The following is a 26,211-nucleotide window of genomic DNA, read 5'->3' on the forward strand; positions in this document are numbered from 1 at the left end:
GGGCAGAAAAAAAAAATAACTAAAGCTAAAACTACACCTGACTTCTAAGTGTCCAACCTGAAACCTGGCCAGATATTTCGTATTGCTTCTGCATTGGAAGCGCGCACCTCACCAGTTTCAAGTCTGACCGTAAGATCACTTCTCCTCAAGCGGTTTAAACCACCCAAACGAACCCCACGCCAAGAAATACATCCTCCTGGCCGCCAATTACAGCCGGCCTCCCTTGGAACGCCTGCCTGCCTGCCTCAGCCCTAAGCCGATGGGCCACCCCGATGCTCCGAGGGCGACCGGCTTTCCTTCCCGCTCGCAGTAACTGCCCTTTGCGCCTCCTTACTCTCGTCCTGAGGCGAGGAAGACCTCGCACCCCCTCGCCGCAAGCCCTTTTTCCCCCTTAGCACCGGGGGTTCACAGGCCCCTCGCTCGGTACCGCCGGTGACCCCCGGGCCACGGCGAGGTGCCCGCCGCGGCGCAGCGCTGCCCGGCGGCGACCGCCAGGTACCTCCCCCCGCCGCCTCCTCCGCCCCCTTTTGTGCCGGTGCCAGGCGGCCGCCGGGTTTCCTGCTGACGCGGGAGAGCCGCGGATGGGCAGGAAAGGCCGCCGCCGCCGCCTCTCCTCCCGCTCGCCGGGTCCCGCCTCGCCCCCGCTCGCCCCGCCGGCAGCAGCGCGGAGCCGCCCGGGCTGAGAGCTTGCCGGGGGACGCGGGGCGGAGAGGGCGCAGGTGCGGGCAGGCCCGGGGATCCCGGGGATTGGGCGGCCGCAGGCGGACATGGCAGCCCCCATTTCTTGAATGCGTTCGGCCGCCCCCCCGCCGCCGATGGCCGAAGCCTGGAGGCTGGAGGAGGACGAGGAGGAGCTGCGGGAGCTCGGGAGGAGGCACCGGAGGGTCGCCCTGAGCTCGGCGGCAGGTGAGGGGCGGGGACGCGGCGTCGCTTGCTTTGGGCTAGCCTTGGCCCGGTCTACCGGTCTGAATGCCTTATCAGGGGCCGGGCGGTGTTGGCGGTGCCGTCCCGCTGTGTGCCCTCCCGGCCGGCTTCACCCGAGGTCGGGGCAGGTTAGCGCCGGTGCATCATCCGAGCCACGGGCCGGCGTGAGCCGCAAGCGTGGTCCCCCCGCGGGCTCTCCTCTCCGGGGCTTAGCCCCACGGCCGGCTCCTTCTCCGAGCTAGTGCTAGCATGGGCACGCACTGTCCACCGGAGACACAGACAGACACTTAAAGTGCCATATCAGGAAATAAAATACCGATTTTTCTTGAAAGCACCTAAGTGGAGGAACATCTAGATATCGAGGTTGTCCATGTGTAATCATTTCCATGGAGGTATGGACAGCAGGCCTTGGCAAAAAGGAGGCAAGAATCAGTGTATAAGAGGAGGCATGGAGACAGGGGCTTGGGAGCATGCGGATTGATATATCTTTATAGAGAGATTTGGAGGTCGCAACAAGCATTTATTCGAAAAGGTGAAGTCCAGTGGATCCTGGTAGCAACTGAAATTATTTAATTCAGACATCATTGTTAACTGAGGGGCACTGCGTTTATCACCTTTCTGTAATCACTGAGGTGTGAATGCAGCATTTCTTTTTCTGTCTATATAAAATCCCCTCCAGAATGAATCATTTTCCTAAGGTCTGTTTCCAGGGAAAATCTCAGCCACACTGCATAAAGTTGAATTCCAAATATTCTGATTTTTAATAATTATGATACATCCTTAACGGTATAGTATTTTCTACAATTCATGTGGTTTTGCATCCATCTGAGCAACGAGAAATTGAGTGTCTCCTTGTAGATGGCAAAAACAGCAATTTGAGGGAAAACTTGCAACAAGTAGGCCCTGTGGCTTCCAGTGACCCTAGTTATGTCACTGCATATCTGGGCAGGTGCAGGATTAGCAGGAACCTATTGAAACCATTGTGGCTTGGCATGCATGCAGGGTTTCGCCTTGTCTAGGGTAGGGTGCAAAAAAAAAAATAAAAATGCTGGTTCCTGTATGGTTTCCTTAATAGCTAAATATTCATCTGGAGATTTTTATTAGTATAAAACATATAACTGGTTCTACAGCTCATATATATATATATAAATATATATATATATAAAATCTTTGCTGCCTTCTTGTGGAACAAAGCTTGTTCCCAGAGTTTGCCTTTGGCACAATGCTACCAATCAGTAATAAAGAGCCTGTATCCTTTTTTATTTTTATTGTTATTTTGTCCTGACAACCCCCCTTTGAAATGGGCCTGGCACTATTTACCTTACTATTGTAAAGTATGTGTGAATGAATAGCATTCTGCTTTAGTTGTCTCGCCTTCTTTCCATCTGTATGCAAGACTCTACAGTGGAAAACAGCACGAAGACTCCCAGTGGAGCATTCTTAAGGCATCCCTGAAGAATATCACCCGAGGTGGATGAGTTTGCTGTTCTTCCCTTACTTGACAATTCTCTTATACCTTTATATACAAACCTATTGAAAATAAGTGGGCGGTTTTTTGCATGTAATATGCAGTTACACTGCCAAAATGGTAATGTAAATAGGTGTTAAATAAGCCTGTTGGGTATTTTTGCAGGGTTTAAGAAATGTTGTAGTTGCATCTTAGCAGACTGTCAATTTAAGCACTTCAGTCTGCTAAACTAATTGTGAATGCGAACAACTTAAATTTCTGGTATGTTCAGCTTATGTATGAAAGTGCATAAGGGCAGTTGCTCACCTTTGCCCTGCACGTATAACGCGTGTATGCAAAGTGGCAGTTGAAAGGTGAAAGTTCAGAAACACTTCTGACTTGCTAAACACTCAGGCTTGTAATTAGCACTGTTTTATTGGAGGACCAGAACACAGGAGACTGTGGAACGAAGTAGTGTTTTCCCTTGAAGCTAGTCACAGTTGTGCTATGCCAGATACTGTAGGGTGAAGCCAGCTAAATATACCTAACAGCTTCCTGCTGCTAGAGGTGTGATCTCTTCTGTGGATGTGCACTTTTGCTCTCCCTCATGTGTCAGCTCTGCTGCTTGTCCGACCTGTTGGTGAGTGAAGTCACTGAAGTTGTGGTTTGGTGGCAGCTTGGGCTGATCTACCTGGTGGCTGCTGAGGCCTCTCTTGGAGCTCTTTCGGTCACTAGAACCTGCACCAACCTGTTCTGGTGCGTTGCCCGAGCAGAGAGCTATTTTTCTTGCTCTCTTCAGCGGAGAGCCTGCTGATTCAGCTTGCTGGAATCGTTCTGTACAGGTTCTGGTGAATGTTGAAGCTGGCACAAGGGAAAGAGTAGGAACATGCAGCCGGAGGGAGGTAAGAGACTATGCCAGCCAGGAGTTATTTTGGCTTAGGTTGCTGTGAAACTGCAACCTGAGAGTATTAGAGACCTACTCGTGTAGTGGTTTGTATTTGGTTGGTTGGGGCTTGTTGGTTTCATTGGGGTTTTTTTGCTGGATTGGGTTGGGGGCTTTTTTGCTGGTTTAATGAGATGAAGAGGCTTGCTTAAGAACTAGACAAGTGTCAGAGCTGATATTAAAGCAGAGAATGAAAACTTGGAAACATGAGCAGATGAGACGAGCAGAACCATCCTTGTCCACGGACTAGTCATAGATAGCTCAGATGACTTGTCTGACTGCCTGTTTTTACCCCACTGCATATCATGATGGTGGAATTGTTTTCTCTGAATTCAAGAAAGCTTTTTAATTAGCATGTTCCAGAAAACCTGCAAGAAGATATTAAGTAGAGCAATTGAGACTCTTCTAATGAAATGATTATTCCTTTGAGAAAATGCTGATTGTTTATTTTTTTTGTATGTGTATTTTTTTAAGTGATAGGGAGGAGAACTAGGAAACATTCTTTAAAAATTGACAAGAATAAAAGTAGATGCATAGGTTTGTTAAACTGAGTCACTTGGTCACCTGCTGTGCGGAAGGAAGCCAGTCTTGCTGGAAACCTTTAGGTTATTTTACTGCAATATAAATAAGTAAAAAACCGTGATTGATTTCTACCCCCCTTGTTTTGTATTTCTGTCGCATACATTATTGCTCTGGGAAGTAATAGAGAATGCTGGTTTTTTACTGGATTTTTTAGTTTAGAATGTTAGTATTTTTACTTAGTTTGTTTTTCATAAAGTGGGGGAAAAAAACCCAAAGAACAACAACAGAAGCCAAACTAAAATCCTATTTTCCCATAGATTTACAGGTTCTGTCCAGTCTAACTTTGGACCTTAATCTGATGTGCTTTCCTGTTTTGACTAGCTTTTTGTTCTGTGACTATTGACTAAAATAAGTGGACTTGCAGGGAAGTTTATAGTGAATATAGTAAATTTTAGTTATGAATTGCATTGGTTAATTATGTGTCCTTACCACCACATTAGGGCTGAGGGATAATCTCTGTATTCTGATGTTATCTGAAGTGCATAAGAAATTTTTAACATATTCAGTGTCTATATTATTTCACTTTGAATTCTGGTCAGTGTTCCTTGAGAAATAATGGCCCATTATGGATGTGGCAGATGTTTCCTTACTTAAAAATGAAATAAAATTGCCAAATATAGAAGTCAATAATGAAATTTATTTGAGTTCATAATGAAGAGCTATTGTGATTTGTACTTTAATGTGTGGTTAAAAGTACAGATGGTCAATAATACAAGGAAAGGCTTTGACTTAATTTAATATTGCTCTGTTTTACTTATCACAAATGCTTGTCTGTGGTTTGTTCCCACACAGCGGCTGTAAATTTTGCACGCAAGTTTTGCTATGCTGACTGAAATATCTCTGCCTTCTTTTTGTTTGTGTCCATCCCCCTCTGTCCCCTCCCTCACCATTCTGTTTCTCCGTAGTATTTCAGATGTTTTCTGAAACTTTTTCAGCACTAGTGGGAAATTTTAGATTATGTGTGAAATAATCTATTTTTGGTTGGTTGATTGACTGAGTGCTTTGGGGTGTTTCTTGCCAAAACAAGATCTAGTTCAGAGTTGGATCAATTCTTTACACTCCCACAACTCCCACATCAAACTGGCGCTGACTTGTTTTGGAAGCTGAGAACAATGAGCTGTGTCCAATATGACAAATTAATGTTGAATATTTCACTGCTCAACGTGCTGAGAGGTTATGGGGGTACGTTTGTGTTGTGTGTCTGAAGAAATTCGGTGAACACTAATTTGCAGGCATCGTGGATAAATGAGGAATTTGATACAAGAATGCTCAGTCGTTGTTCCTAGGTTAATGCAAAATATGTGTTTGGCCTTAAGAAGTAAAGAATAAGATGTTCTGAAATTCTTAATGAAATTCTTAAGTCTGAGAATGATTAAGTGATGATGTCCTTTAGGGTTCACTGGATCATAACATGAACAGCTTGCCCTTAGTACTTCCCAAGGGGGTGCCAGTGACCCTGGAGCAGAAAGAAAGCATGATTAGGGAAAAGGTGGCTCTAAGAGTTAGTTGCTGTGTTCTTAAAATCTTAACTAAATCTTATATTTTACTGCTGCTTCTTACATCTTAGAAGAAGCAGGAAGATCTGCGTCTTGCAGAACAGAAGTCAGCATTGTTTATCTGGAAACTTCTTTGCCTGCGTGCCTGTGTCCTTCAGTGCTAATCTGGAAATTTTTCTGCTTGTCCGTAGCAAGAGTAACCCTTTATCATTTCTTATTCAGAGAAGAAAAAAAAAAACCTGATAGAGCACATCCACTGTCTCGAATAAATGCATAAGGGCTACCTATGATCTGCTGGTCTGTCCACATGTACAGAAGAAGCCTTAAAAAGAGGGCTGAGAGGAGAGTTGGAATGGGTGAGAGCGAATATTTGTTTTATTTATTTATTTAATCAGTTGGCTCACAACTTCAAGAATGAAGTTCAAGTTGATTGCCAGCTGTGCATCTCTTCCCTCTCTCCTGGGATTCAGTCTGTTATGTTTTTGTAGTCCCAATGCAGGCTCAAGGGCTTCAGTTTTAATAATTGCTTTAGGCACCACCACAGCAAAACACTTAAAATTCAAAGAGCACAAATAATGTAATTCTTCTATAATAATCTTTAATTGGTGCTAATATGTTGTATCATGTATGTCTTAAAAAGATTACCTTATCAGGCCTTTTCCATAGCCTGTTGAAGTTACTGCACACATTTGCATTAAATTTCATAGTTTTTGAATGTAGCTTGCTTCAGGTAAATATAAGATACTAATTAAAGCTTTTGTGGAAGTTAAATAAGGTAGCCTATATGTGGAAATTCACCAACATATCTTGAAATTCAAGTGTACTGTCAGTGGCAAGAAGAAAAACTACTTGCAGTTACTTGGCCAAGAGTGTAGACTGCACCACAGAATGTTGTGTCTTCTGAAGAAATAACCCTTCTAAAAATGAAGGCTGCTCTAAAGAAAATAACTGAATAACTACTTACGGTCAACAGGGTGATTCCCTAGCCAAGGAAACTGTAGAAGGACAAATAATAATAAGTAGTAGTATTATTATTGCATGATGAAATGGACCTTCTTCACTTAGGTTATAGTCAAAGCAAGGCACGAAAATGTATCATGTGTAAGGAGCATTGAGTTTATAGCCAGAGAACAACCCATTGAGTTACGATTGCCCAAAGACCATGCTGTTAACTGTGTTGCAAGCAATCATTTCCTGTGGAGGTAACAAATGATAAATCAGGGTTGTTGCATAAAGGATGGGGACAGACACCAAGGGCAGAATGAGTCATAACCTCATTGCAGGAAGCTTTTACCATAGTGGTTGTTGTTTACAGATGGAAAAAACGTTAATATTTGTAAATAAATTTGTCAGTATTTACTTTTGACAATAAAGCCTTGATTTAAAATCTGTAAACAACAGAGAAGCAGTGTTGACGCTCTCTGTTAAAAGTTGATGTAGTTCTGCATGTGTTGTTTCAATAAGTATCTCATACAATATGGTCAGTATGAAAACAAATTTTCTTTTGATAGCACTTAAAGTCATTTGACATTAAGTTCTTCTATTGATGCTTATTATCTGTAGTTAAATACAGCACTTTGCATTTAGCATGGTTTAGTTTCTTTGCTTTGATGATTTTGTGTTTGTGGCCATGGAAGTGTTGGCTGGAAGGGAGCTCTCGGGTCACCTAGTCCAGCCTCCTACTTGAAGCAGGACTGTTGCCAAGGCTGGATTCATCCAGCCAAGGCTTTGTCTAGCTGTGTCTTGAAAAGTCTCCCAAAAGAGAGGGATATCGAGCCTCTGTGTGTAATCTGATCAAGAGCTACGCTACCTCCTAGTGAAAGAATTTTTCCTCACATTCAACCTGAACTTCCCAAGCCACAGTTGTATTGTCCACCAACACCAGGAAGAGTTTACATTTGGGATCTTTGTTGCTACCCTTCAAGTAGCAGTGTGCTGCTGTTACGTAGCTCCTTTGCCTTCTCTTTGCCGGACTAAAGAAGTCTGGCCCCTTCAACCCTCTCATTGCGCAGTCCTGCCTTGCTTATTCAGGTTCTCAAAGTGTACAAAAATGGAGCGGAAGCACTGGCTTCATTGCTGGCCAGGATTTTTACTCTCCTCTTGAAGAACAGCATGCACCGAAGTTACTGAAGCATTCCAGTGGCAGACTTGGGAAGACAATATATCATCTGTTTATCTGTGGCTTATGCTTGGCAAGCATCCTTCCCTTCAGTGAAGGACAAAAATAAGTTTTGCAGGAAAGCTTAGATTTAATGTTTGATGGCACATAGCAGGAAGACTTCCTTTCTCCCCCTCAACATTGTGTGAATTTTGAAAGACATAGGATTTTATGGATATTGATATTTTTAAATTGACCATCTGATGTAGTGCTGTGTTACGCTAACTGCTTCAGCTGGAGTTGTAAATCAGCAGAGATTTGTATGGATTGCATGTGTTATTCTAAAAACATCAATGTGACATTCTGACTTGAGAATTTAGGATCTTCTTACAAGATTTAATGTAATTCTAAATAAGGTGCTTCAAAGATGAACTTAATTGGTTTATGAAGCCTTGCATATGTTACAAAACAAATCTATACCTGCTTTCTATGGCTGTATGTAGCTGTATTTGGGTCCAGCTTGAAGGGCTGGATGAAAGCAATTCTGGAAAAGATCACACCGTAGTAGAAGCTGAATGCAACAGATCTTACTGTTAATTTTCTTTCCTACTGCCTTTTTTTCACCCTAAGCTTTCTAAGAGGTGGTTGTGTTTATTTTGTGTGTGGGTCACCACCTCAGTCAGCTTGCTCAGGCTTTTGGAGAAAATGTGATTGGATCACAACATGCAGAAGATTTCAAATGATTGACATTGTCACTCCTATAACTGCCTTAGTCTTTCAGAGCCATTATAGTCGCTCATATGTGCCCCAGTGTGCAAACTGATAAAATATATGGAAAAGAATTTCAGAATTTTCGTGTCCTTAGGAATGTCATACTGGATCAGACAAAAGGTTCATCTTCTCAGGTAAGCTGTTTCTTACAATTGCCTACAAATGTCTTCAGGAAAGTATGCAAGAAACATCTCCTAGGATTTGATTTTTACTTTCAAGAGAGATTCCTTCCCCTCTGCAGTCAATGTCTTAGCAACTTCTTGGATGCTGCCCTGCTAAATTCTTGCCAATGGATTTATCATTCACTAACTCAATTCCTTTTTTGAATCCACTTACTCTTTTGATCTTCAAATCTTACACGGTAGTAAGGAACACAATTATTCATTATATGAAATCAATTACTACCATTTACATGCTTGTTGGTATTTTTACCAGGTATTCACTAGTTCTTGAATTGTGATGATAAATGTCTTATCTATATTTTGCTTTTTCAATAAGGTTTTGAGCATGGCGATTTACACTCTTAAAAACTTAGGTAAATTTTCAAGCACTGTGTTTCCTGCAGAGGGGTTTCTGATCCATTCTCCTTCTAGACAGAATATTGTATGCATAAAGGAAACCATTTGGTTTTTTTCTTCAGCTGTAGCATTTTGCTTCTATTTACAAGAGATAAGCTAAAATTAATAGTTTTCTTAAAGTGATAAATTTGTATTCATCATGCATTCCGTCTTGCATTAAAACCTGAGCACTCAATATCACAGATCTGCACATGAAAATTGATTCAGGTTGTACACATCTGTGCTAAATCATTTACAAGGATTTTTGAGTGAACCGTGTGCTGTGATGTTATTCATTATTAAAATACTGTTGGCTCATCCTGTTGGAGCGATGGGACATAAACGCCTGGAAACAAGCTCAGCGTTTTGATAACTTTCTCATAATAAATTGCTCCATCAGTTTGCTGTATTCATTTTGCAACTGTCTGCACTGTAAATCTAGGGTGCAGAAACTAACAGAAATGGGGGACTTGGGATCGGAGTAAAAGTTTTGGAAAAAATCTATCTTCTTCTACCTAGTACTTTGAAAACGGCATTGTCAGGTGCCACAAGTTATCTGATAGCAAATGCTGTAAGCATTGTGACTTGTCATAAGCTTGTCAACCTTTGCAAGTATGTCTGACGAAACACCCAGTGATCGCCAGACGGGAATGATGAAGTTTACCTGAGAATGGAGTTCCTGAGGATGGGACATATGCTGTAGTCTACCATGTCAGTTGTTTAAGCAGGTCAAGACGTTGCTTGGAAGAGTGTCACTACCAGTGTGGGACAGGTATCACTAAATGATGAGATGGGATAATGCTGCAGACCTCATGTATCCAGTGCTCATGGGCATAACTTCATGATGACAAAAATCTGTTTTTCCGTGCTGGTGTGCAAAGCTTGCTGTAGGTCACCAATATCATCTCTGGGACATGTATGGTAGCTGCTGCTGTGACATTAGGCACGCTTCACTCCTCTAATTGCTGGGCACTAGCTTGATGTTGGTGGATCCATTATCAGGAACTATTTAATTGAGGTGTGTCATTGTGGTATTTCACTCTTGGCACCATAGCAATGTACAGGTACTTATTAGTGTATTTACAGAGGCTGGATGCCTCTGACAGGATCTGTAGGTCTTTTTGGTATGTGCACAGGAGTGGGAAGAGGAGAGGTCTGGGAACGTGTGGGAGGAGAGGTATTTCTCCAAGGTACCAAAGAATTGGAACAGTCTCTGCCAGCATTACCAGAGTGCCTGGGAACTGTGGGTTTATCTGCAGTAAACACAGGATCCTTTGTTTTGAGGATTTCTATATGCTTATGGCTCTGCCATCCTTTCACTTGTTCATTTAAAGCTGCCGTATGGTTTCTGAAGCCTCTCATTGGGCAGTGGGGAAACTGCTCTGTGTTACTGTGAGTAGCAACAGAAAGAGTGGAATTTGCACTTAGAAGACTGACAACAAGATGCACTAACCTGGTGTCAAGGCTGGAAGCAGCTAAAAAATTACTTTTATAATAGCTGCTTTTTCTATTGTGTATTTTTTGAGAAGCTGCAAGGAGAAGTACAATTGCTAAACATTTGGAAAAACAGATGAGAAAGCTCTGTGAAATACTGTCATTTCTCAGAAGCCCAAAGATAGGTGCAGTCAGCTCTTGCCTAAAGTACAGGGGCCACATGTGAAGAATGAAAGGTGTATGCATCTAAGATGAGTCGTTGCTTATAACACATTTCTTTGAATTGTGACTGACAGCTTTAATTTTGTGCACAGAGACACAGTATTTTTATTATGATTTGTATACATTTTTTAAGTTGTGTTGAATTCAACCATGTTTTCGATTTCTAATTAAAAAATAGTACACCAAGCTGTGTGTTGTGAACCATACTCTTTTTTGCTGAGCATGCTTGAAGTTCTTATGAAGTGGTATAAAAGCCCTGTGCTCTGGAAGGGTTGCCTGTGTATTTTCATCACAGCAGGTGGTATTTCTATTTTGTGACTTACTGTTTCCTTGTTGTCTCCCTCTTTTTTTCCTCCTGTCTTCCCTTTTTATAAAATGATGTTATTTTCTTCTCTTCTGGAGCTTGGGGGAATATATGTATGTTCCCCACTGGTTAGGCAAGCGGGCCTATGTAAAGAAAGTAATGGCACTGGTGTCCAGTGACTGCATCTTTCTGTCCTTGTCACGGTCGCTGAGGACCTGTGGGCTTCCTCAGTTGTTCTCTGTTCTTTGGCACTCTTCCCAATTAGCCAGGACTTATGATGCTCTCCCACTGTTTGAACCGGGCTCCCTTTTCAACTTCCTATGTCAAGTTGTAGTAAGACCCTAATTTAAGCGTTGGTCAGATGAGTCTGCACATCTTCATTTTCCCATGGACTGGCCTGATGCAAAAGATGTGGCTACAGAGTGATACGATTTGCTGCACAGACGCACCTTCTGCATGAGATGAAATCACAGTGCAAGGAATCCAGCTGTACACAGTGACTTGTCATCAGGATGGTCCCCAAGGACCTTACATGCACACATATTACACCAGTAATGAAGGAGTCAGAGGTACTTTAAGGTATTAGGCATAGGTTTAACACTTAACCTTGCAGTGGATGTGGATAAACTCATCTTGCTGCAGTAAAATGTCTTTAGAATGCCAGGTAACTCACATCTTATAAAATGATTTCTGGATGCTGATGTCTATGTTAACAAATAATATGCATTAAAATATGACATGTTTCAAGAACAGACAAGTGCTGGTCTTCCTGTTCTATGGAATATGAGTTTAGGGTTGCACAACTTTTAAGCATGTGCTCAATGCTAATGGATGAGGATTGTCTCAGGTTGCAACAATGTATTGGTATATACCAACATTATTAAAAAAATCAATTTTTTACACCATTAAATTAATCCCTTTTATGATGCTTCTAGATCTTGTAATCTTTGTTTTACGATAAAGTGCAAGAGACCTTTTTGGGAATAATCCATTTTGTGGTACTTAAGAAAAATCCAATGCATGTGAGAAGCAATCGTTACGTTCATTTTCGCAGAATTTTGTGTTTCTGTGTGGCTGTTGGGCAGAATTACCAGTGTCACTGGAGGAAAATATTTTGTTAATAGGCTAATTTCAAATGCACTTCTATAGAAAATCAGCACTCACAACAAAATCATTGAGGTTTAAGAATGTTCTCGTTAGGTGTCTTTATGTGGACTGGGTAGACAATTTGAGGCTTCTTTCTTCATAAATAGTGAGAAGGGACCATAAAATATTCCAAGAACAAGCTATTGACTATTTCAGTGGTATCTTAAGAGAAATAAATATTGTTATTTGCCTGGTACATTTCTTCTGTTTTGATAGAGGTTGTTCTTTTGTGGTTGAGTGTGTTACAATCTTTTATTTCAATAAGTAATTTTCTTTCTCTCTGTGTCATTTCATCCCCCTAGTTTCCAAATTCCTCCCAAAGTGCAGACCCGTGCACTTGCTTGCACTCACCATAATTTCTAATTCCTAATTTGGAAGGTGTTATTTCTATTGCTGTCAGTGGCTTCACAGGATGAAATAATCAAGAAAGGATTGTTCTTGTTTGTTTGTTTTAAAGCTGAATTAGTTTCCTGTGATACAGAAGTGGGAATATCTTCTACTGATATTGATATTCAGCATTTTGTTGTGAATCCATGTCTCATGCACATTAAATAAAACTTAATTTCCAAGTGCATAATGCGTAAGATTACATTGGAGACATTTGTTGCTGAGGTTTGCTATCTCAAAAATCAAAACATGTTGTTTTGTGTAAGCAAATTCAGAAAACTTTTAATTGCCCAATGGAACAGGATTGTTGGGTTGGCAGGGAGAGTGGGAAGGGTGAAATTTGCTGTGTTTTACATCCAACAATAAATATTCTTACTATATAGCATAGTAGATGGACATTCCATCTTTTGAAAGTAAAAAGGTAGCATGTGATTTCTCAAAAATTGTAAATGATTATCTGAAATGTGTACAACAAAGGCTGTTTCTACAACACATGGTTTTGTACTGTGTAGGTCAAAGGAAATTGCTTAAGTGTTGCAAGTGATATCCCCTGCAGTCATAGCCACAAATTATTCTGCTTGTGGCCAGGAATGCACAAGTTTAGGAAACTGTCATTTAACGGGAAAAAATAAAAAACAAACGAGCAAAATGCCCTGTAGAACACTTAAAGAAAATGGTTATTTTTATATTATTTTCAGAAAGACTTTTATCATGTTTGGCTCAGTCACTCAAAACGCTATTTCTCTGCATATTTTAGGTCTCCGGGCATGGAGTGTGCCCTAAATTAGTGTGGTAAGGGGCATGTTGTGACAGGTAAGTGTACCTACACACAGGTGTTCAAAGCTGGAGGCTCTTTTGGTGCTGAATGTGCTGGTCCACAAGCAGGGCAAACCCCTGAGGAGAAAAATAATTGAATACCTTTGGATCTTAAATATGGTGTATGGATGTTTATAAGATGCTCTGTTAATACAATGAAGGAACCAGAAGTTTATTACACATGTCTAACTGTATTGCATCTACTGCATGTTGTGTATCAGCACCCTGTGACAGGCATGCGCACCATACTGTAAGATTCTGAGCTCTGTTGTCTTGTTGAGGAATATGCAGAGCCTCTACAGGCATGCTCAACCTCTGATTTGGGAAGAAAGAGATAGAAGGATGCTCTTGAACGATAATTTCCTTTTACGGGCAATGCTAGCAACATCAGAGAAGCATTTTTCAAAAATGTAGAGCTAACATTTCTGAAATGCCTAGAAAAGAAGGCAGATCTTCTGTCTATAAAAAAGTTGAGTCAGTTGGTATTTTCCTCATGAAAGTATATATAAAAAAAAAGTAGTAGGGCACATCTTTAATACCTCCCACTGTGTTTTGTGGTGATGTGCAGATATCTATGTCTGCTTGTACCTGAAGTTCATAATCTAAAAATGATGTCGCACTGATCAGCTGGGGTATCTTGTATGAAGATGTGGGGATTTGTACTTTCAGGAGTTGCTCATTTCTTGGAAAAAAAAAAAAAGAGCTTTAGAAACAAACGTGTTCTGAATTTCCTTCTTAAAGAAGGTGGTGTGGTGGAAGGTACAAGTCTGGTAACATATGCATATGCTGCGTATATTTGATTGCTTATATACTTTGTTTATCATTCACAGCCTGAGAATAAGACCGGTTCCCGGGGCTGTGTGTGGTCTAGGTTCTTATAACGTGTACCTTTTTGAGAAGCGGTGAGAGCTTACACAGTCTGTTTCCTCTCTTGTTTCTGCATCAGCCCCACTCATACGGGCGCATATGTTCACACTTATGCCCGCACATTTTTGCTAGCTTTGCTGCTGATTTGTTTTTGTGACTCTGAATTCCTACCCCCTTGTTCTTGCTCCTATTTTACTCCTGCAAGAACGAGGGGGTAGAAATTCAATCACAAAAACAAATCAGCAGCAAATGTGGCACTGGCAAATGTGGCTTCTGTTGCCCAGTGATTTATTTTTTCACTTTTATATCGTACAAGTGCACAAAAGGCTTTAAAGGTGACAGTAGTTTATTGTTAGTCTCTTTAGCAAGTTAAAGAATACGGTCTTCGGATAATTACAGGCTTTACGGTGGTCATTAGGTTTCAAGGTTAAATACTCAACCACAGAGGTTCAATATGTTCCTTGATATGTGCAGGGATCCACCCCCCACCCGTCCCCCAGCTATACATCAGTCATGCTTAAGAGTGGGGAAAAAAGCATTTCTCCAAGTATAAAAAACTGCGTGAATGCTTTGTGTTTACAAGACTTGGTTACTGTTTAGTATTAAAAGTGACAGACTAGTGTAATTTCATTTCAGGGTGTTATAATGTATCTTTTTTTCCCCACAATGTACTACTCTGGAATTCAGCAGCTTACTGTAGAATTTAAAGTAAATATAAAAGCTGTCTGCCTTTACAATTACAAACTCTGACTGTGTCCTGGTTTTGTGGCCTTTTGGAGTAAAGGGAAAGTTGTACATAAACGAAATTAAAAAAGTTTCTTCCAAGCCTCTCATTAATCTCTCCCTGAGCCTTCTGCCTTTTAAACAACTGATAAGGGACCCTGCTGCTACGATACTACAATACATAAATAAATGTTCAGTTTTATGGGTTTTGTTGTAGAGCAGTTCCTAATAAAATTGAGGGAAATTTATGGTAGATTCCATACAGTGGAATTAATTTGTGTTCTTCTGACTCCCTACCTGAGAGAAATGCTAAAAAGAAGGGAGAGCTGCTGTAAGCTCCAGTATGCCTTAACAGAATGGAAGACCAAAAGATTGCAATATCAATGGCAGCTATTGCTTATCTCAGTGCAAATAAAGCAACTAGTACTGAACATCCTGCACAAATGCAGATCTTTTTCCCAGAAAATGTGCGGTTTAGTTTGAGTGAGGGCCTCATCTACATTGGCAATTTTAAATGGAAATTTGGGCCACTTGGTCTAATGCAGTTGGCTAATGGGCACTGTTGCACCATTTAGCTATGATCAGCTCGGTAGTCAAGATAAATGTTACTAAAATAATGGTAGTAGCCATCGCATTTCTACATGATGCCTTGTAAAGTTGCTTCATTGGTCTTAGCATCTAGGTTTGTTAAGGCCTGGAAGCTTCTGCTTGTTTAGGGTGCTCATTGGGATTAATGCATTCAAATTAGGGCAGGTGGTACAGACTTTCTCAACAATTGCCTATTCTGACAATACGACTTCTCTGTATATTTTGTATTTTGGTGTTGCCAGCAGTGCTTGAGAGCCCACTGTTCCCATTGCTTGGTTTATCTAGAGGTTTGCCATTGTTACAGAAGTGTTTTTTATAAGCATCTCATGCTACTTTTCATTATGAAACCACGGCTGTGCCATCAGGGGCTAAGACCAACAGAGATGGAGACAGCTGGTTGCTGTAACTACGTGTCTTCCTGGAGAGTGTTATGATGTCCTGCCCCCTCTGGTGGCTGCTCAATTCAAGACCGATAATTAAGTATTTCCCAGAAATGTAAATGTTATATCCCCTCATTTGTTCTCTTCAGGCAATTCACCTTTTAAAATAGATCAAGCTTTGGGATGGAGTTGAGAGTAGGAAGTTACCTATCTTGGGAGGTAGTTGCATTGGATGTTCCCCAGTAGCTTTGCAAGTTCGAAGCGGCAGAATGTGTGTTAAGTTTCCACTCATTTTTCAACAGCATTTCATGTTTATACTTAAATTTTTTTCTAGTGAGAGCACACTTTTCAGTTGAAGTCACTCTTAGCAACAAGATACTTTGAAGAAGCTTGCAAAATAAACAGAGAAAAACAATGGCTCTGGTGTGAGTTGCCTTTTTCCTTTTCTTTGCTTGTCTTCCAGAGACAAGAGGGAATGCCTTAAAAGCTATTGTTTTCTACTTTGGTGGTCATTTTGGCAAAATATTAAGCTATTCTGAGTTTGTGGAGCAACTGAAATAACATTGACTCAGTTATTTTTCTCCTGATGGTTATGTTTATGTTTTCCTTGAGAAGAAAAACTGTTCTATCATATTAAAAGCAAACAAACAAAGAAGATAATTTTCCCATGCTTGAAGGGTGAGAGAATCACCAGTTAGAAAAACCCGGACCTTTCTAAAAGTAACTGGAACGTGGCATTTTCTGTCTGACGCTCAATCTTTCAATGCTGAAAAAAGGCATGATGTGTCCATGCTATTGATTAAATATACACAGCACAATTTTGTAAATAAACACTAGATTTGTCAAATCGTTGTGGTATGACTAGCACATCTTTGTGTTCTGATGTTTTCCTTCATTCTTCTACAGTGCTTAGAACTTGGCACCAGTCTTCCCAACCTCAGCCAGGAGCCTCTGACTTTTCCCACCTTATCTGCTCCACCTTGACTTCTTGCACTGTATCCTGCTGCTGAACAAGGATAATATATTTCTCCTGCACTGGCTGTATTTGTATAAGGGCAGCAAAGGTTTTGTAAAGAGTGGATGCTAGTATGAAGTGGAGAAGATCTCTTTAAGTCTGCACTATGGGAGGTTGGAGGAAGGTCAGTTCTTACGGATTGAGAGACTGCAAGTCTCTGGCTATGCAAATTGTGGATTGGAGGACGAGTTCTTCTGTCTGTAGAAGAACCATCTCTGTGGTGTAAGTCTGTGCTATCTATCTGAACTAGCTGGCAAAGCCTGCAGTACTGAAATTAAAGAGTTGACAGCACTGTACCAGCTTTAGGGTAGTTGTCAGTAAATAAGGAACAGATCTGCCATGCTAGCACAAAGCCTGACCTACACACTGTTCCCCTCTGTCAGGTGAGGGGGATGATGCAGATTTTCGAGAACGTTCATTAACCAAAATAAACTTAGAATCAAACAATCCAGTTCTCTAACTTGTTGAGTACTAGCTGCTTTGGAATTCCTAGCCTATTTGACTATAGCTACATACACAGTAAGAAATTGTATTACTTTAGCAATGCTAGGATAGGGAGAATAGTACTGGTGTCTCATCTGGAAGGTAGTATCTGTCACTGGAAGTGGAATTTTTTTCTGTAAAATTTTCCATGCCAGGGTGTTCACTGCCTTGTTTGTTTATTGTGCATGCTAGTCCAGCAAATGTTTTGCTCTAATCTGACATGCGGTTTTGGCTTCCAGAATTTAGAATTGAAGGACATGCAGTATTGTGCTAGAAAGACAGCATGTCCCATAATGTTTTATAGCAATTTATGCCTTTGATATAGAGGCAAATCTGTAGTGCGGGATTTGATTTTCAGATCTCTGCATCTATATGGTCATCTTGCTTATTTCTGTTAGAAAAGATTACAAAGAGATCCCTCAGTTGTTGAGGTAACATGTAGAGAGTAAAAGAGAATCAGCTGTCAGTATGCACTTTTGTGCATACTTTTGTGCAACTTTTGTGCAACTTTTCAAGCTGAGGATTTGCCTGTAGAATGCAGGAATAGGATCTGCATGTGTGTGTGTTTAAATGTACATATATATATATATATATGTCTGTGTGTATCTATATATTGAAGGGGGGGAAAAAAAAGATTGGCCTGTTTCTTCTGACCTTTCTTATTCTAGAAGTGTGTGGTGTGTGGCATTACTTGAATTGGTGCTTGTACCTCAGGCCAAAACAGCATCTGGAATGGCAAAATTTAAACACTAAATTGAAAAGGTCAACTTGTTGAGTCTTGTTACAGTTGATACTAAATCAAATTTAAAAGATAAAGCTCACAGTAACCTTAAACAGGCGCAGGCTTTATGTCTGCTTTAAAAGGCTAACTGCATGCATGTGGGATTTAATTTCCCTTTGTTCTGCGCGTACACTGGTGTACGTGTGGATGATGTGCTTTCACTAAGATTAGCAGTAAACAAAATGTGTAAAAACAAAGGTAATATTTCCTATTTCAACATTTCAATAAAACAAAAGGGAATTGCACTGATTTCCTGAATGAGCAGGTTGTAGTGGGGTGGCTGGGCTGTGGTGGATCTGCCGACTGGACGTGGGCTGAGGGAGGAGAGCTCCCAGGCGCTATGTTTACATGTGCTCTGACTCCTTTTCTTCCTTCTCACTGGGTTATTCGCACAATCTTTTTAGAAGTGGGAAGGTTTTGCCTGAATACTGTTAGATTATGGCTGGGTACATAACAAGGAACGCTGATAATAAGCAACAGATGGCAAGCAGATTTCAGTAGGAAGTCCTGCCTTATTTTTTTCAGTGCTCACAGGTAAGGAGGTTACGTGATAAGGATGGACGGAGCCTTTCTGGCTGTATTTGAACAACTGTTGCTGCAGCTCTGGTTTGAGCTGTACCATGCTGTTTCTTGCTAACAGAGTAGCACATGGTATGATGAAATGGAGATCGCTGTGAGTCAGAAACACAATAAATTATACACTGTGTGGCTATGACAGCTTAATTGGAGCACCTGTGAATGGAAAAAGCATTAGATACTTCTTTGAGCACTGTTGACATGCAATAATTTTTTACCTTTTTAATGAAAACATAACCAAATGAGCACATAAAACTTGGAGAGGAAAATATTTCATCTGTATATGAGATAAAACTACAAAAACAAATGTGTGGTATTAAGAGAAAAATTTTATTTTAAATGCAGAGCTTTATGGTTAAAAATACAACCTGTGAGTTTGAAAATATTTTTTAGGAAGACTCTTATTCTTCTGTATAGACAAGTGTTTACTAACACAGGAAAAATAGCTTTCTTTTTAAAATACACACAGATGCAATCAGAAGGAAAATTACCATGGTCAGTGGAGATTATATTTAGCTGTAAGAATATCCTTCTAATTGCATAGTGGATCTTCCTGTAATAAATTATTAAAACCCCCTCTAATTTTAGAATATATGTATTTTAGAAGAACACAAATCTCAGTTGCTTCTTTCAGGTAGTTCAAAAGTCATACAGGGATATTTTGGATTTACAATATAACCGATAATATGTGAATTCTAATAACAACACAGTGGTTATTTTGTAATGCTTGTGTGATAATCCTAACTCTTAGGAGAAGTATTTTATACTTTCTTTGCATATTGGACCTTTCAAAAATATTTTAGAAATGTATCTAGAGATGGCTTTACCAACTAATAAATTGTTCAGCAAAAGAAGTTCATCTGAGTTGATATGATTGTACTGTGTAGATTTTTGTTTGTGAGTCAATCTCATTAGTGCAAATAAGCTACTTGAAATACTTACTGGATAAACAAAACCCTTTCTGAAAACAAAGAAAGATTCAGTATCTAGAAGACCCAGAAGGCGAAGAGTTAATGATGGGGCTGCGCTGGATTCAGTGCATTTGCAGATGTTGCTGCAACCAACTGCTGATTTTTCTCCCATCCTGTCAGGGAACCCTGCCAGCCATGATTCATGGAATGATTTTTTTGCGCTGAGTAATCTGTGGTTTCTCTTTTTTCCTCTTCCCTCTCCCTTATTTTTACCCTAAACTAAAGTCCTATTCATTTTAGCTAAAGGGAGGGGAAGCTTCCAAAGCATTAATACGAAACATTAAATACACTGTATTTTGAGTAGAGGAATTTTAACAAACGTTAAAGTTCCAGTAGTTTTGCTTGGTCTCAGGCAGAGTAGTCCAGTGCAGAAAAACAGTTTTGTAACAGAATCAGCTTTTGGTTTTGCTCGTCATAAGGTGTCACAGTTCTTTTAAGACTTCTGCACTAGTATTGCTAAAGAACATCCAACTTTTGTGCTGATATTATGCTTCCTTTCTCACAGATCGCTCTGAAAGAAATAAACCAGACTGCCGCTCTTCAGGGTAAGAACCATATTTCTGTATTTATTCTTCCCTTCTTTTACTTTTTTCTTTAATTTTTTCCTTTTATGGGATGAACTAGGAAATTAGCCAGAAAAATTAAAATGCCATTCTTCTACTTCTCTGTTTTGGTAACAGTAATGAAATACCAAAATAACTTTGTGTTAAAGGTAATTATTTTATATTCCTTATGGGCAAAATTTTCAAAGGAATTAACAGGGCTTACTACACTGTAATTGTGTGCACTTAAAATCTGAAAGGCTTGTTTAAGTATCATGCACAAGGTTGTTTGGTAAAACTATGATTTAACACAAGAAGCCCTCCTGACACTTGTTTCTGTATTCTTTGGACTGTTTGCTTTTGTAGCAGGAAAAATAATTCTTGGTTCAGTCAAGAATAGCAGCACTTTATTCCATTAACTCTGATCCCATCATACCTAAGGTTTCAAAATTAAGAGAAGCAAACAAATGATTATTAAACAAAACACACACACACAAACATTTTATGTTTATTTAAAATTGCCATCAGCAATTGCCGTGAACTTCCTAACCTATTGATTTGCAAGGCCACGTTTACGCTTAAGCTTCTCAATATTCTGTAGTTCTCCTTCTTATGCTCTTGTTTTTAAAAGATCTCTTTCTCTTTTGCCTTATTTCCAAACTCAGTTCTCCACCCAGGAATAGGATCCCATCCATATCCTGTGGTGGATAATGTGATTTTAATGAAGTAAAGCGATAGAGCAGAACAGCTAACACTGGCTCTCCCACTCCTTTGTGAAAAGCCTTTCCAAAGGATGCCCCTGGTGTCCAGCCTTCTGACATGACATGACCTTTTCATTTGATTTTTACAGTCTGATTTTTTTTCACTACACTTTTACAGTACAGTGGGGTAGCTTTTATAGCTAGAAGAACAGAGGGAACTCTAGCCTCTTCTTATAGCACAGTTGATGTGTTGTATCTACTGTGTGATGTGATGGGAGAGAGGGTGCTTTTCCCCTTCCCTCCCATATCCGCAACAGCACTGTAGCTGTTTCCAGCAGTGTGTTTAAATTGCAGAGGAGTATTGCCTTTGTCTTTGATTACATATATCTACTTAGAACATCAATGACTGTATTTCTTTTTATAATTAAAATACTTAAATTTTTTTCTTAAAATGATGCAGTTACAGTCTACATGTTTGAACTTGTATTATATCATGTCATATTACAATAATGTCAAATAAATCCAAATCATTATCAAAAGGAAAACTAATTTTATCAAAATGTTTAGTTTAAGGTTGAAACAGTTTCAGTCTGTTCCCCTTTTTTCTGGCTTGTCCTTTCCACTAGTACCTTGTTGCTTTGGAGTGTATTTTAGAAGTTCTAATTTGGAACCAAAAACTTCAGATTTTTTCCGTGGAATTGGAATTTCAACTGTGGACCAGCTCTGACAATAAAACACTGCCCTAAGTTGTCTAGGTTACAGATTCCCAGTTTTCACATGGAAAGCACATAGAAAATAACAGTGTAATGTATCTTGCTCATAATGTTGAGAAAAATGCAGCTTCCAATAGTCTTTCATGCTTCCAATAGTCTTTCATTCCTGTCAGTAGTGCACATGCTTTCTAACCATATCTGTGTATCTTCTGCCCCCATCTCAGTCTCACTGGCCATCATGTCATGATAGTTCTGCTTTCCAGGGTGAGCTATGAGGAAGAAAAGTCATTGTCTAAAGGGTAGTGTTGTTTTGTGCATGTCTTGCTGCTGCTTCTAGGCCAGAACAGGAGCGGCCTGCCTTACTTAGATGATGTACTCTGCTAATTGATAGTGCACCACTCTGTGGTTCATCTCTCATTATAGTTGGAAACATAATCCTGTGGTGACAAATTGCTGGGTGAGATTCTTATCCCCAGTCTGGCCATATCATGTCTGGGAAAAGAGCTGCAGCCTCATAAAGACCAGAGGCCCTTGCTGTAATAACTGAGGGAAAACTAAATAGTGAAATATGCAAGACTTAATTAAAGTGCAAAGAACACTTCTCTTCTAACATAGGCAGTATTTCAGAGCTGTTTGAGTTCCACTGGGGACAGTTTTATGGCTTATGCCATTTTATGATGAGCTACTACACCCATGACACTTTCCTCTCCGGGGGCAGCTCATGACACGGGAAAGAGAAAATACAGTGGCTCAAAGGCATCTTGTCTACTCTTTCCTTAAGCTGCATGTTGTGGGATGCATCTCTTAAAGCACAACATGGCATCTCTCTCAGGAACAAAAATGACCCTGCATGTCTTTGTACTAGGAGTTGAGGTCTAGTAACAAGAATTTCGTCACTAGAATTACTTTAAAATAATGGAGGTGGACATGGAGATACTAGCTGGCCAGATGAAGACATATGCAATGAGCCTTGAGAAAGGTAGCTATTCTAAGATGGAATAGTGGGTGTAGATGTTACCCACAGGTCTGTCCAGTTCAATCACAAATGTGGAACACCAGGATAAGAAGAGACAAAAAAAAGCACAACCACCACCACCAACTCTTCCTCGGGCTCTGTAATGTTAAGTTTTAGTCTGGAACATGATCAGCTTAATAAAAAGATCACATGACAATATTTCTTCTGATTGCAGAGGTCTAAATCTTGTCCTTTCCAACACCACGTTCTTACATGTTTCTGTGTATTTCTACATCAGCTTTCACAGTATTAGGGATGAAGAGCTCATATACAATGAAGCAGGAACGGTTTTAAAACAGAGCTCAGACATAATTCATTTGCAATGAAAAGGACATAAAAAACTGTTTTAGATATAAGAGTACATAAATGGTCTTTAATATAGTTCATTTTATTATAGGATGATGCCATTTAAATAATGCAGGGTGAAATGTATTTATAGCATTATCAGGAACTCTGACAAATATTCCGGTTTTGTTATTAGCCTATCAAATGTTTAGTATGGGAGAGATACTACAGGAAGGTGGAGTATTCTAAGTGGTAATACTGGGATCTAGCATGACACTGGGAAGAAATTTTGGGGGTGGATGAATTAAATACCATAGGTAATGCTTTAAAAAGAGGGAAACAGATACTAGATAATGCTTACAAAATGTGCATTATTACACTATCTTTTGCCTCTTCTGGCAATTAACAACCATCTGCCACGCAGGAGAGTTTAGATAAGTGAGGAGTAGCAGAACAGGGCCTGTGGATATAGTTTTCATGTACCACTCTGCACTGATTTTTTTTTGTTAAATATTAGCACATTAGTAAGACCAAAACAGATGTTCCCTGAATCCAAATAATACTTATTGCTATGTTAAATTTTTATCAAGAGACATTTAATTTCATGACCTAATATTAACCATCCTTCAATTATTATATTTCATACAGTATTAAAAATATATCTAGACTGGCAACAGTGATCTGTAATTATCATTATTTTTTGATTTTGCTGTCAGTCGTGCACTGTTGGCTCTGATAGCTTCAGGTTGTGCACTGCTGTAACACAGGTCAATAAGGTCAAAAGAAGCAGACCCTTTAGCCTTATTTCTCTTAATGTTTTCAAACTGAAAATTATATGATAGTAATAGAATAGAAGATTTCAGGCATCCACATACTTGCAGTTAATCCCTGAAAATGAGTAAAGCTCGTGGAAGGAATTGGATTAATTTCATTATGCTTTTTTTTTTTTTCCTTTGGGGTAAGAATTATGGATGAAAAAATCCTTAAACAGAGTCCTGTAATGTGATATAATTCATTGTACTTGCCTTGACCTTGGAGATGAGAGGATGAAGGTAGCTAAACACTGCAACAATTTACTGAGAGATTTAGTAGTGTATCGATCACTTGGTTTTTAACATCTAGGAGTCTACTGAGAAAGCTTGCCCTTAAAATGGGGAGGGGGAAGAAAATAATTATTTCATTTCTAGAAGTAGATTCTAGGTTTTAGTGGCATATAGTCTGCCTGCTGATTGTAAAAGTTCTTTTACGGCTGGTTGCCTTCATTTGATCGAACTAAATTGGGCTTTTTTATTTAAAATACATCAAGTCAACAATACAAATAGACACAACCCGTCTTTTGTTCCTTTATAAAGAAGCACTTGAGTGGCTGATCAAAGGGGCTACAGATCCCTTTAGTGAGCATCTGGTAAATCAAGCTATCATTTTTGTGAATGGTATTTTGTATCTTACTTTGGTTTTAGTTTTTTTTATGTAGCAGAATTCCATTAGTGAAAGCTTCTCTGCATTTCTGTTTCTTCTGCTATATAATGATAATCTCGTGAAATGGTGTTTAATAAATATTACAATATTGGTTTGACTGTATCTTAAGAATGTGTTTTCCCAGATGATCTGTGAAGCCTGAAAGACACCTTTTAATTAAGATCTTAAGCCTTTAACAGAGCATGAAGGGAGTCTTAAGGCACAGGCCTGAGAACGTAGTGGAACAGTTCCACTGTCCTCACTTTACCAATGTGCCTTTATGAATCAATATGCTTTTGAGGTCTTGAGAAAACAGACAGTAACAGGATTTTCTGTGTTGTAACCATTACGGTCAGTCTACAGTCACTCATTTAATAGTTCCAGATTTGCACCTCTGAAGGGGAATATGGGAGCCTTCCTTCTGCTGCAGAAATCCTGGTAGCTCCCAGTGCCTGAAGCCAGGGGTTCTAGTTTTGAAGCCTCTCAGAAACTGCTGCTGACATTTGTGCATGTAACAACTTGAGTTGTTTTGTCTGCAGGAGTAATTTCACTGTTAATTTTGTAGGCCACTTAACAGATTTTGTGTATTTTAGGTAAATTTAAAATCTAGGGTACTGTATTGGAATTGGGCATTGGAAAGAGTGAGAGGTGCTCTTGTAACCCTGTTTAAGACCTCTGCTTCTCTGTTGTGCCTTAGTCAAATGGACAATGTGGAGAGACTTCTGATGCTACTGCTGCTTCTGTACTGAGAAATCACAGAATGGTGGAAATGGTGGGAAGGGGCCTCTGGAGGTTATGTAGTTCAACATCTTGCTCATAGTGGGAAGCTGCTAACACTAAATCAGGCCAATGATGTCTCTTTCTAGCCAAGTCTTGAAAAACTCCCAGGAGAGAGAGACTGGGCCCAGTTATTTTCTGCCCACTTATAGGCTGCTTGTCTGTCTCATACTAACTTGATTTCCAAATGGTAATGCTGTGGGAGACAGTGTCAAAAGAACCACTCTCAATCTAGTTCTTTAGTTCAAACACTGGACTACTTTATATCCAGAGGGATCAGCTTCATTCCCACAAGCATCCTGAAATATGGTTTTTCATTGCTGTCATTCAAAAGCCTTGTATTGTCTGCTGGCAATGTCTACATTACCTCGTCAATGCAGCTGTTCCACACAGAGGAAAATTTCAGACTTTTACCCATCCAGCCAGTGTTACAGGCTATAGTACAGATCTGAAGTTTGGGACTTTGAACCTTGCTCACGCTCCATCTGAAAGGGAAGGGTTGTGTGTAGAAGAAAGGACAAATGTTGGGGGATGAGACTTGTTTTACTGTTCGATTTTTATTCTTTATATTTAGCTTTTACGATTTTTAAGGCTAAGGAGTAGCAGGTTACTCTTAGGCTAAGCATGCTTTTAAGTTGTGAAAAGAGGAAGGTCCTGCTTTTGTAGGCTCCCAGCAGGTCAGAAGTTGATGTAATAAAAAGCCTCCTTCCCAAACCCTTGGGGTGCAGTTTCACAATTGCCCTGAGCTGAGCTTAGCCTGTGCTGTTCCAGAAGGAAGGATCTCATTCCCTCCTTTGGGCTGTTACCAGTGCTCATGTGGTTAGTTGGATCAGAAGGCTGATCTCCTGGGGTAAAAAATAGCTGTGTCTCCACTTTAGAGATGAAGCAGGTTCAGCAGAGGAGGGCAGAGTGATTTCTTGGAATTCGCACAATAAATCAATGGCAGAGCTGGAAACAGGGGCTTGGTATCATGACTTCTGTTGTTGGTATCTAAAATGTAGGATCATGTGGCTCCATTTTTTTTTTTTTGTCCTGAGAGCTAAATTTTGGTCTCAGTCACTTCGAGCGTGGTACAATCCCACTGGTTTAGTGTGGATTTAAACTGGTGAAATTTGAGACTGGAATCTGCCTATGTGTCTTTCTTTTGTTTATCATGTGTTTCTGGTCAGCAGCACGTGCTGTGCATGTCAGAGATGTTCTCCTGGGAGC

General features: G+C 40.0%; 1 protein-coding gene across 6 annotated transcripts in view; it reads left to right on the forward strand.

The window, feature by feature from the left end:
- Positions 1–26,211, forward strand: part of SH3D19 (SH3 domain containing 19) — a 112,696-nt gene that overhangs the window by 26,668 nt on the left and 59,817 nt on the right. For 3 of the 6 annotated variants that reach the window (XM_054204017.1, XM_054204013.1, XM_054204015.1), the window contains exons 1-2: positions 767–906; positions 20,017–20,056. Coding sequence is in view for 2 of the 6 variants with exons in the window: in XM_054204013.1 (XP_054059988.1) it covers positions 789–906; positions 20,017–20,056 (158 nt within the window). In the remaining 4 variants the exon portion in view is untranslated. Of the gene's footprint in view, positions 1–766; positions 907–19,238; positions 20,057–26,211 lie in introns of those variants that run through there. The other 3 variants (XM_054204019.1, XM_054204018.1, XM_054204016.1) reach the window with 3 other exon arrangements.

This window comes from Rissa tridactyla, chromosome 5, assembly GCF_028500815.1.
Source record: "Rissa tridactyla isolate bRisTri1 chromosome 5, bRisTri1.patW.cur.20221130, whole genome shotgun sequence".
Classification (NCBI taxonomy): domain Eukaryota; kingdom Metazoa; phylum Chordata; class Aves; order Charadriiformes; family Laridae; genus Rissa; species Rissa tridactyla.